Consider the following 12213-nt stretch of genomic DNA (forward strand, 5'->3'; position numbering starts at 1 on the left):
ATTCCTAGCATCGATGAAGAAGAAGAGAAGAGAGCAGCTTTGGATATTCAAACTAAAGAGCTTATGGCACAAAAGGAAAGCCAAGGATGTGATGGTGTTGTAGGAGTAGGGAATCGAATGGGGGTTACAGTCGATCCATCGTCTTGCTTTCAACGGGGGAAGGCTCTTGTAAGATATCTAATCTTCATTGTAGAGGATATAGAGGTCACTCACAGTTCATATAGATATTTATATGTGGGATAGAGGATATAGGGTAAATAGAGATAATATACGTACGTAGAGAGAGACATAGGGTGGATGAGAAGTAGGGAAGAGATGCGAAAAACTTGAGACAGAAGGTCCTGGGGAGACATATGAAGTAAGAATCCTTTTCTACGTACACATTTTCATGTAGAGGTACTGTAGACTTCTTGATAGGTATATACATACGGAGAGAGAGAGAGAGATGGGTAAAATACACGACAGACATATCTAGGGAATTAGAGAAAGAGTGAAGTGGGTCTCAATCACATATGTAGAGAGACTACAAACAAAGAGAGAGATTTAGGGGCAGGCAGTCAGCAGTTCCCTAGTGTGAATACACCTCAGAAAGGATGGCATAGGAGAGGGGAGGAGGGTACTTTGCAAATTCGCTGGAGGGGGGTGTCTCTTTTCTTATTTCTTTCCTTCTGTCTTTCTCTTTATACAGTCAGCTACACATGTTCTTGAACTGACAGAGGATAGATAGTTAACACTTTTGCATGCGCTCATCCCTATTGAGTCTAGCAGGACCCATAAGGATAGAATCTCTCCTTTGATGTCTCCAAATGTATGTCTATGTATGTGTGATTGGTCTATAGAGATTCGAAAGCTTTCCAGGGGGGTATGGAGTTGTCAAGTTTTCACAGGCTCCTTCTTCTCCCTCCTCCTCTTCTTCATCGTCAGGACCCTCGCAAGGAGGAGTGACAGATCCCCTCAACGTTACCACTGATCTACAGGTAAAACTCCGTCTGAACATACACATAGTCATACATAGTGATGCATAGTCGTACATACACGTTCATACACATACATACTTATACATATTCATCCATAGTCATACATACGTTAGGAGAGTGTAAGTGTGGGGATTAGTGCCTGTAGATCTTCCGTCCGCTGTCGGGGGGGACGTCCTCCAGCAGAGACGACTTATACGTATTCATCTAGGAAGATTCTTTCACCCCATTCTACATGGAGTGGTGCCGAGTTTCTAAGAGGCTGTTCATCTGTGTATCGATGTTCTGGAACAACACCCTGATGCCCTGATCTGTTTGGCACTTGTCTGTATATACACTTCCACAGATTCCACGTAGGGTAGGGACCTCCTACAGATGTACGTGCATACAGATGGAGATCTTGAAGCCGAGGTGTATGTAAGGAAGTCTTAGGGATGTGTGTCTCATTCTCAGATCAAGGGAAGTAGTGAGTGAGATTTAGAGGAAAGACGTCCAAGGTGTCTCTTCTTTTGCCGTATTTGCATCTGATGGATGAAAAGGAGATAAATAGTCTTTAAGATTCTTACACCTACAGCAGATAGTTGTAAAGATGGTTGGGTGAATCGATCTTTCCTGTAGTGGGCGTCTGACCCCTCACTCGAGTGCTTGGGGTTTCAGGCCTGCAGTCTTCACTCTTGCTCTTTTGTCTGTGCATGGGACTCTTGCTACTCACATACGTCCTGCTACTTTTCCTCTCTAAGTGCATGTGCTTATGTGTATATAGATGGATGTACACACTTTCATAGGCATACGGATAGATCTATATACACATATATGTGTGTCTGTACAGGTAGTTACATCTCCATGCAGGAACATCTATATACATAGCTATAGCTAGATGTACACATATGGCCTTTGATGGGCGTACAGATGTATATGGGTGTATCTCTATGTGTATGCGTGTGTGTTGTAGTATTGTATAAGAGAGTTACGTTACCTTTTATCCAGTCGAGGTCGGCCAAGATTTTCTTTAGCAAGATGTGAAGTGGACACCCGAGTCTGCGTGAAGGATGCTTCTCTCTGGATCTCTCTCCCACCACCCAAAACCGTTCATATTCTTGTTAATGAGACTCCCTCTATCGCTTCATATAGACGTCCTTCTTCTTCTTCTGCATCTTCTTCTCCATCTTCATCTTCGTCACCCTCTTGTTCATCCTGTTCTTCTTCTTCTTCGTTTCTTGGGAGAGAAGACGGTTCATCCCTCTCTCCATCTTCTTCTTCTTCTCTCCCTCAGTCAAATCTACATAACGATAGCCGCAATGTTAGCACTCCTCTGGGGTCTTCTTCCTCCTTCTCCTCGTGGTGTTCTTCTCTCTTCAATCGACTAAGAAAGAGAGACGTCTTTTCTTCATGGGGGGGGGGCAGCAAATCCTCATGGTGCCCATGGTTGCGAAGACGAGGAGAAGAAGAGGAAGAAAGTAGAAGAAGACGTGAAAAAGTTCCCGGAGAGAGAAGGATGATAGGATTCGAAGAAGAGAGAAAGAAGAAAGGTAGCTAGATAGTGACTTGAAGAGAGAATGAAAGGAGATTGAACAAACTAAAGATATCTCTGGATCTAGCACTACAGATGACGCAAGACATCTGTCTATACAGTTAGGTATCGATAGATGTATCGAGATGTATGGAGGGGGCCTCTCATCTTTAGCTTGTCCAGTCGTGCTATGGCGGATTGGATCGAATGGAAGTGAGAAACAGGAGAGGTGTCACGTCATCCGTAAATACAGTAAACATAAATCAGAGATAGATAGATGGATAGACAGATCCAAGAAAGGCAGGTAGGACAGATCCAAGAAAGATGGATAGGTATATAGGATGAACACATTCAGAGAGATAGACTAGAGACACATAGATCAAAGATAGCTAGATAGCTAGATGGTTTGAAGACAGGTCCAATAAAGGTCGATAGATAGAAAGTTAAGTGGTTGTTTGATTTGAATGGTATGTCTCATTTGTCATACATAGAAGAAAGGGGGGGGTGAACGACACTTGAGAACGGGATGGAGCAGGTCTCTTGTTCTGGGGTGCGACTCTGTATTTGCATGCGTGAAGCCTGTATGTGCGTATGACTTGTCTATGGCGCGTTGAGGGGTGAAGAAGCTTCTGCTTTCTTCCTTTATAAGATGGATAGATTCGCGTTTCCCTTCTGTCTTGTTTTCGGTTTGGTTGCTGTTCTTCTGCTTGTGTTTACCAGGCATGCGGATTCTTGCCTTCTTTATCTCTCTTTTTCTCCCTCTCTTTGCATGGTATCAGTTCATTCATTTCTGTATTCAAACAGCTGAGTTTTCTTCGTCTCTCTTTTCTTCTCTTCTTCTTCATCTTCTCCCTTTCTTCTCCTCTCTCCCGTCTCTTACCTTTTCTCCTTCTAGCTTCTTCTTCTTCTTTTCCTCTTCGCCGTCACTTCAGAACGATCTCCCTGTCGCCTTCTCCCCTGTCTCGTCTCTTCTGTCTCTTCTCACCGAGGGAGAGAGCAGCTCGGCGGTAACTTCTTCTTCATTATCGACTTCCTCTCTTTTACCTGTCTTCAACCATCTAGGTAGGAGTGACCATACAGGTGTAGAGAACGGGTGGAGTGAGAAGAAGGACATGACAGGGACAGGGGGGGGGGTGTCTCCTTCTTCTTTCTCTCTTTTCGTCTCGGAGTTTTGCGTGGAGGGATTTAAAGGCATGTTGGTCTTATTTCTTCGGTTTCTTCTATGGGTGGTTTTGCCTCTTCTTCTTGGAGTTAAAATGCTCTCGAGTTCATCACTCTTCTCCACTCAAGGTAAGGTCGCATCGAAGAGGTTGTTCTCTCTTCTCTTCTCCCCTTGCGCCCTAGATGTACTCTCCCCTCTCTCTTTCTCTCGTCTTCTTTGCACTTCGAAGTCAAAGGCGTAGTAGGTGGATGTGTAAGACATCTATGTTTTGATATGCATGTAGACATACAGGTAGGAGAAGAGAAAGGAAGAAGACATGTGGAGATAGGTCGTGAGGGGGATCGCTCAGGTTGTATGGGTGTCTCTATAGATCGTGTATATTCTTGTATCTGTCTATGTACAGATGCATATAGATGTACGGGGGTGCGGATAGGCAGGGTGTATGCGTGGAGATCTCCATGGAGATTCTCAGTCCCATGTAAATTCATCTCCTTAGAGAGAAATGCATCTGCCGCATGTCTTTATGAAGGTGGTTCAGATCAGCATCTCTAGACCGACCTCTCTGTATGTGATTCCTACTTATGTGTGCATAGATCTCACGAGCATGTATCTATACAGTAATCGTCGCATATACCTCTCTGTCTGTCTCTTATGTAGAAGCGTGAATGGAGTGCTCGAGGTTTCTCAGTTCTAACTGTATGTATGTATATAACTATCTTCTAAGTATATGCATATATGTATATGTATATGTTGGTGTATTATGGGTTTCCTTTTTTCGGTGGCTTTTGTTTTGCAGGCCGTAAGGCTTGTGAAGTTTTCTCTCAATCTCGACGTGCTCGTCGTTGTCCCTCTAAGAAGCCTGAAGAAAGAAGAGGAGAAGGGGGAGCCACCCCGACTGGTGTGGCTTCTTCTTCTTCTTCCTCTTCTTCTCCCCCCCCTCCTCCCTGTCTCTCTGGAGAAGGAAGAGATTTGGTTCTCAAGGCGAACTGCATCGTTCATGCCTCTGCTGAAGATGTCTTTCTTCTTCTCATGGATCCTGAGCGTGTTGGTAAGAGAGAGAAGAGAGACGTGAAAACACGCAAAGACGGAGATACATCATTCACGCTATCATTCGATCTAGAGATCCATCTATGTTGTAGGTATACATAGACGATAGAGAGAAAAAGAAAGAAGGTTAGCGAGGGATCAGAGGGGGTAGAGAGAGGAGTATCGATCGACAGTGTAGAGGTGAAGATCCATGTATGCTAAGTGATGCTTCAGTCATATAACACTATCGCATCTACGGAGCATAAAAGCAGCAGCCTATGAAATCGCTCTCTCTATACATATCTATGTCTACATAGATGCTAGGTATAGATGTACACCCGCTGACTCGCCTTGTTGAGAATCTCTCTAATTAAGGTGTATGGTTCAGGTGTAAGGGGACATAGTTCATCTGATTGACTTATATGTCTTCCCCACGAAAAAGTGTCTTCATTCCTCTCCTTTCTCCCACTCATCCTCTTTCTCTCCTGTTTTGTTGTTGTATCCAACAGAAGACAATGACGAGATTCTCACCTTCTCTTCTCTGAGAATCTCTTGTGTCTTTCTATCTTTCTTCTTTCTTTGAAATCTTTTCTTTCTGTCGCTGTCCGTCTTTTCTACTTACTTAGTTCGCTTTCTTCCTCCCCTTCTGTCTTTCCTCGTGTCTTTCTATGTTTCTTTCATGGGCTTTCTGATGTATCCTCGCATGTAACATCTCGAATAGATTCAACGTTCTCCCCTCTTCTCTTTCCTCCCTCTTGACTCTTCTCTCCTCCTTCTCTTTCTTTCAGGTCACTGGATGTTTAGCCACCGCACGAAATCTTCACCTTGTGTCCTTCCTTCTTCGTCTTCATCTTGGAGTGATTGGTCGTCTTCATTCTCTCTTCATTCTGACTTTATTTTCCTCTCCTTCTCTCCTTCTCTTCTTCTTTCATCCTCTCCTGAAACCACAACGGAAGCTCTCGCCGCCGCCTTCAGTTCGTCTTCCTCTTCTCCTCCTCCTCCCCCTCTCCACCCTAGCCCAAAAGCCGCATGCGAAGAAGGCTCCGGGAAGAATAGTAACGTTCGTCCTGTAGGCGAGCAGATGACGTCTGCAAAGCTTCCGTCACGTGGCTGCTTAGGGGGGATCGCAAGTGCAGCAGGAGGAGGAGGAGGAAGTGGGGGTGGGGGGGGTGCATTTAGTCGAATGAATGGGGTGGGAATGAACAATAAGATTTCTTTAGGAGAGTCTTGGAAGAAAGGCGATATCTATGGTGTTATATCATCTCTTCTTATCTCCATTCTCGGGCCTATTCTTCCTATTCTTCTACGTGAAAGACTTTTCGCTTGGCATCGATGGTGGGGGAGGACTCAAGATGGAAGTTACACGGTCATTCTTCATTCTTATCCTCGTCTTTCTTTCTCTTCTTCTCTCCCTTTCTTATTTCCTTCTCCTGAAAGAGAAAGGCGACCATACCACCAGCAGCAGCAGAGAGGAGAAGAAGATCACGTGGATAGAAGAAAAATCCAGATGAAGAACAAGAAGACGCCGAGCCGAGATGGGGGAAAGGAAGAGGAGCAAGGTGGGACAGATGGAGAAGAGAGAAAGAAAATAGAAGGGATAGAAGATGAGAATATAAAGAAGAAGAATGAGAAGGAGAGAGACATGAGAGAGCCTGCCTCATCTTCCTTCTTTCTCTCATCTTCATGTGAAAGAAGGATCTCTTTATTGAAGCTGTTTCTTCATGTTTATCGTCAACTTCGTTTCTTTGTCTCCTCTCATCGTCGTTCTTTTCTCCATTCTTTCTTCTCCTTCTCTTTCTTCACTTCAGCATGCAGAAAGAGACCATCCAGTGAAGGAGGAGAGAGCAAAGAAAGAGACAGAAAGAAAGATGAAGAAGATAAAAAATGCCAAAGAGACCTCGAAGACTTCGTTGTAGTAGAAGGATTCGAAGCCTTTGTCGTTACACCTCTTCTTATTCTCTCGCACCCTCCTCCTCCTCCTCCCGCACCGTGGCCTAAACCAGGCTACTGCTACACACCTGGGAAAGGACAGAGAGAAGGAGGAGATGAGCCACCACACATGTCAACTTCTTCTTCTTCTTTCTCTCATTCAAGTGGATTGGCCTCTTCTACGGGGGGGCGGGCCGAGGGAGAAGGTGTATCTTCTCGCGAGAGGGGAGAAAGCCCAAGCGGAGGACTTGGGACGTTGTCGCAAAGAGAAGACAGAGGTTTCGATTCTCAGAGAAATACGACAGCAGGAATAGGAGGAAGGGGAAGAGAAGGAGGAGGAGAAGAGCAGCAGCAGTCTTCTTCTTCTACTTTTTATCCGTATGCCTCTTATCCAGCGGGGGAGGTGTCGGGGGATAGAGAAGGCGGTAGTGAAGGAGGAAGCGGATTATGCTTGGTGACTTTTGTATCGGCGATTGAATGGGGTGGAGAGATGCCTAGATGGCTACGTGAAAGATTGGCTTTACTTCGAGCTCATACCATTCTCAGGGGATTAAAGCTTGAAGTCGAGTCAAGGAAAGCTACTTCTTCTTCTTCTTCAGCCGCAGGAGGAGCAGAGGTCTTCTCTTCTGATAGGAGAAAGCAAGAACATGTACGAAAAAGGACGTGGGTTGACAGGGGGAAAAGAAGGGCAGGCTGTCATGTTTGTCGGTCATATACAAGGAGAATCACTAGCGGTGATATGACTGTGAAGAAAAATTCTTGCATTCTTGCCATAGATTATCTCTCTTCGTCACCCCCCGTCATCGTCTATCTTCCTCTGTCTATGCGTCCGCGTATATATACATATATATGTATACCGATGTTACAGTAGAGAAAGCAAGACTATGTATCTATCTATCTATACATCTGTCAGCGCCTATGTATTGACCTATCACTCTATCTCTTTACAAGGAGATCCCGGTACAGTAGTATCTGTACTCTGTCTTCTCTTCTTTCATTTTCCTTTCTCTCTTAACAGGGTGTTCCTTCTGTCCAGATCTTGCCGCCAAGTTACATAGACGAAGAGGAAGAAGAAGAAGAAGACGAAAGCGAAGATGAAGAAGAGAATGAAGAAGATAAAGACCACCACGATGGCATGCCGTCATCTTGTTCTTCTTCTCCTCCCTTGACTCTTCTGGAAAGAAACACTTGCGCGTCTTCTTCATCTCAAAGAAAAAGCGTAGAGAAAGTCGGAAAGGAAGATCTGGGCGTTTCGTGCGAGGTCTCGAAGCCGTCTTCTGGTCCACACAAAAACAGTGCTGGTGAGCCAACGACTTTCCATCCTTCTTCGAATATAGGCCGAAGAGGTGAAGAAGGAGATTCGAAGTGTAAGACAGAGGAAGAGACGTTTGGAAAGAAGAAGAGCACCAGGTGAGAAAAGAGGTGATACGGATGGAGAGTAGCAGAGAGAGGGAGAACTAGACATAAGACCGACTTAAGAAGGAATGAGAGAGGGAAGGGGGGGGATGTGAGCATTCGAGAAGAAGAAAAAGAAGAAAAAATGACGAGAGAAATCCCGTTTGAGAAAGGGAGATTCTTGGAGGCAGTCTGCTTCTTTTTCTTTGCATTCTTATCCCCTGTTGTCAGAATGGTGAGAAGTTATGAGAAGGAGAGTGCTCTTCAAGCTTGCTTCTTGTTTTCCTCTCTCTCTTCTTTTCATGTTCTTCTTCTTTTCTAGCCTACATCGAGCGATCCTACCGTCATGGATTCTTCACGCCTCCTCTTCGTATCAAGAGCTTTCACGTCTTCTTTGTCTCGCGGAAAGAAGTGCACGCCCATCATGTGATGGAGCGGAGGCCTCGCTTGTTTCTCTTCTTCTTCTTGTGCCCTCCCTCGCTCTCCTCATCTCTTCGATACATTTCAACCGACACAAAGATAGAGAAAAAGAAGGAGTTTTCATTCCTATGCTGCTCGATCTTTCCTTCTCTTTGTTGCTTTCTGTCTAGGAGAGTGAAGTCCGTGAATACTCTGAAAGGATTTAGACGTCTAAGGTGTGATAGAGACTACGAGGATGGAGGTGCCTGTAATGCTGGAGGCTTGGTGTGGATAGCTGACGGAGCGGGGGCTGTCGACACTCAAAGAAGATTCCTCTTTGATCTTCTCTGTAGAGGTATGGATCTCTGTCTGTCTCCCCACCTCTCTCTCTCCCTGTGTTTCTGTATTTTCTCTCCCTCGTTGTCTGTCTGTCTGTCTCTCTACCTCTCTCCGTCGTGAAACACCTTCTGCATATGATGGTGGAGAGCTCTGGGTATCTAGAGGGCTAAAGAAGACTTTCTCTATGTATGGCGTGAGTAGCACGCGTGGAAAGGAGGAGAAGAGAGACAAGACTTTCTGGGCCTGTTGTGAAGGGGGTGGTTATAGGGGGTGGTGGCCAATGAAGATGCGAACACGGTCATCTTGGATATATGAGTTAAGAGCTTCTCATAGATGGAAAGAAAGAGATGAAGGAGAGAAAGAACATCTTTTCTATGTAAAGCATTCCTCGTGAATGAAGAAGAAGAAGAAGCTTACTCATCTATAGAAACATATAGTACCTGCGGCTATGTATGGAGCCTACACATCACGCTGTCCTTACGTGTGTCGGTCTTCTCAAGAGGATTTAGACCACTCGGGGTTAAAGCCTAAGATTTAGACGCTCTTTTCTTTCTCTCCTTGTTTGCTTGGAGAGATATATACATAGATACATAAGAAGTGATATGAGACGTACATCTACATACATATGCGTGCGTATCTTCTTTCTTTCGGTGGTGTGACTGGCCGTTGTGTGTTAGATGGGGAGATTCGAGGGAGGATCCCCTTGGCTTATCTTCCTCTTCATCTCTTCTTTGAGCCTCGGTCTTTACTGCATAAACTAGCGGAGGCCTGGGGGTATGCACCCAAGTATCTCTCCTGCGCAGCCTTGAAGGAAGATAATCCTCTTGAAAGATTCAAGTGGGTCATTCTCTTCTCCATCTCCGCTCTCCATTCAGGTAAAGATTTTCCCCCCATCCTCCGAAAATTCCACGCGGGATTTGTCTTCACTCTCACTTCGCATCTGAACGTCTGGTAGTCTCTGTAGAGATATAGATAGATATGAATACATATGTATGTACACGTCTATATATTCATACATGTGTTTATATATCGGCAGGTACTCTGGGTATCAGCGAGGTAGATATAGAAGGTCGGTACGTACATACATATTCATACGTACGTATTCATCCATATACATATACATACATACATACAGATACATAGGTACATACATATCCATATGTACATATTCATCGATACAGTTGCCTCTACAGCAGGGAGGTAGCAAGTGAAGGTGGTAGGGTGTCAACACATCTATTTTCATTTGTCTGTCTTCTCTTGCTTGTTGCAGGGTGTTTCTATCGTCTTCCCTGTCTGCCGTTCCTAGGAGAGACGTATCAAGGCAGGTGGATTGAAGACGATCTAGGAATTTTCCTAGAGCAGACTCAACAGCATCCTTATCCAACCACTCAGTTTCTTGCTCGAAAGAAAGATAAACTTTTTTCTTTCTGGGGAAGTTACACATTCAAAGCTGAGCTGAAGGTATGATGGTCTTCACCGAGGATCCGAAAAGCGCACATAGACATATCGCGGCCATATGGAGGTGTATATACACCGGAGAACATAGCGGAGTCGGATTATGTTTCACTAGCGAAGAGACAATAGAAATACCTCGCTCCATATCTTCTCGGCAGATGCGAATTAGTCATTCATATACATCCGATAGCTATGGATATACATACATAAATATACTACTGCACGAGTACTGGCTGAGATGAGAAGGACATATCAAGTACCCATGCTAATAGACCTCTGTATGCATGGATGTATGTATATGTCTATATACATATGTATTTGTATACTGCGCGAGCAGGGGTGAAGTCGTTGAAGGCTGAGAAGAAGAGCTTCTTAGACAAGCTGAGAGAAGAGTTGTGTGGAGAAATTCATTAAGGAAGTCGACATTCCACGTTGTGTCTATCCCCCTAACTTCAACGGAGTTCAAAATAGATACTAGCGAAAATAAGACCAAGTGTAAAGAACCGTTTCTTCTTTCTCTTTCCTTCTCTTCACATCGTTATGAAGCGTTTGATCTCTCTTTCCTTCTTTCTTTCTTTCTATCCGTCTCTCACCCCCATATGCATGCAACGTCACACTGTAAAGAATAGTCTCCATCTTCTCTCTTCTCCTGTAGTCTATGTACCAATGAATCCATATGCATGTAGATATCTATCATTATCTACACGTTTCTTGATGTGTCCGAGTATCTATCCTTGATCGGCCTATGGACAGACATATACACATGATCCGTCTCTTCACTTGGTAGGTAGAGAAGACTTGACTCGCTTGTCTTTGTGTTGTTTATAGGGTATCAACTACGGCATCTTACAGCAAGAAGGCCGCCTGACGGTCGCCTTTGCAGATGGCTCGAAGATCAGCTTTACTCAACCTCTTGCGAAGTTGACTGGATTTATGTGGGGAAAGAGAATCTTCGAATGGGGTGGCTCCATGGAGTTCTCCTATCCTTCACATCATCTCCGGTGTCTTCTACAGGTCTGTCTAGAGAGGGAGAATTGGGAAGAAGAGGAGGAGTAGAAGAAACACAGCACCTCCGTGAACATATTCATATGTATATATAGAGAGAAAGGTTCTATGGAGATGGGTAGATGGCGTTTATGTATGATTACTATGGAGAGGTGGTAGGTTCAGGTGTGGGTTCTGTCTTGTTACATTTCCATATAGGCGTCTATTTCTCCTTTTCAAGCAGTCAAAATGGCGAAAAGAACCATCCCAGAGAGGCAAAGAAAAAGAGATTGAAGCCAGTCTTTCTTATAGAGGAACGAGCGGTCTCATTCCAGCCACTGTGGATGTCATAGAGAGATCTAGTAGGGACATGACAGAAGTCTCTTGAGGTCGTCGCCCCCCCCCATTCATCTGCTTTTCTGTCCATCGATCTATCCCTTGATTTTTCATCTCTATCTTCCAGATTATGTATAGGTGCATATATCACAGTCAGTGTGTATTCTCTTGACAAAGACACAGCATCAACTCGCCCCCACCCCATCCCACCTCCCGTCTTCCTTCTATTCTTTTTGGATTCTTGTCGTCATCCTATCTCCTTGAATGTCTTCTTCTTCTCTTCAGTTTGGAGAAAGCCTGGGGAGTAGAGGGGCCGAAGAGAAGAATTTTTCTTCGTTGGCATCTCTAGAGGGGTCCAGAAAAGGAGCCATGAGCGATAGTCTCTACGGAGAGATCAAGGATGATGTTACCGGAGAGGTGAGAAGTATTCTCACAGGCTCATGGATTGACGAAGTTCTCTTCGACGGAAAATGGTAAGTCAGAAGTTGCCTTCTCTTTTCTTCTTCTTTTTCTTCAAGTTCAAGCATACCAAGAAAGTCAAAGTCTGTTGGAGTAGAAGTACTAAGAGCATCTCTCCATAGACAGGTGTTTCTCTTCATTCTCCACGGGTGGTCATATGGATGTATGTGGCTATGGATATATATCAGTAGTAGTACAGGTATGCATCTCTTCATAGGTATCGAGATGTATGTGTTTGAGGTATG

At 44.6% G+C, this 12213-nt stretch overlaps 1 protein-coding gene across 1 annotated transcript in view; it reads left to right on the top strand.

The window, feature by feature from the left end:
• Nucleotides 1-8: 8 nt before the first annotated feature.
• The window catches only part of CSUI_003654 (phosphatidylinositol transfer protein), a 15057-nt gene continuing 2852 nt past the window's right edge, over nucleotides 9-12213 (top strand). The window contains exons 1-12 of the mRNA XM_068063850.1: nucleotides 9-168; nucleotides 840-977; nucleotides 1927-2503; nucleotides 3205-3774; nucleotides 4443-4694; nucleotides 5461-7250; nucleotides 7620-8011; nucleotides 8587-8750; nucleotides 9412-9609; nucleotides 10005-10195; nucleotides 11018-11203; nucleotides 11795-11982. Of these exons, the coding sequence (XP_067924162.1) occupies nucleotides 64-168; nucleotides 840-977; nucleotides 1927-2503; nucleotides 3205-3774; nucleotides 4443-4694; nucleotides 5461-7250; nucleotides 7620-8011; nucleotides 8587-8750; nucleotides 9412-9609; nucleotides 10005-10195; nucleotides 11018-11203; nucleotides 11795-11982 (4751 nt within the window). The 5' untranslated portion in view covers nucleotides 9-63. The remainder of the gene's footprint in view (nucleotides 169-839; nucleotides 978-1926; nucleotides 2504-3204; nucleotides 3775-4442; nucleotides 4695-5460; nucleotides 7251-7619; nucleotides 8012-8586; nucleotides 8751-9411; nucleotides 9610-10004; nucleotides 10196-11017; nucleotides 11204-11794; nucleotides 11983-12213) is intronic.

The sequence above is a fragment of the Cystoisospora suis genome (assembly GCF_002600585.1).
Source record: "Cystoisospora suis strain Wien I chromosome Unknown contig_1653, whole genome shotgun sequence".
In the NCBI taxonomy this organism is placed as follows: Eukaryota; Apicomplexa; class Conoidasida; order Eucoccidiorida; family Sarcocystidae; genus Cystoisospora; species Cystoisospora suis.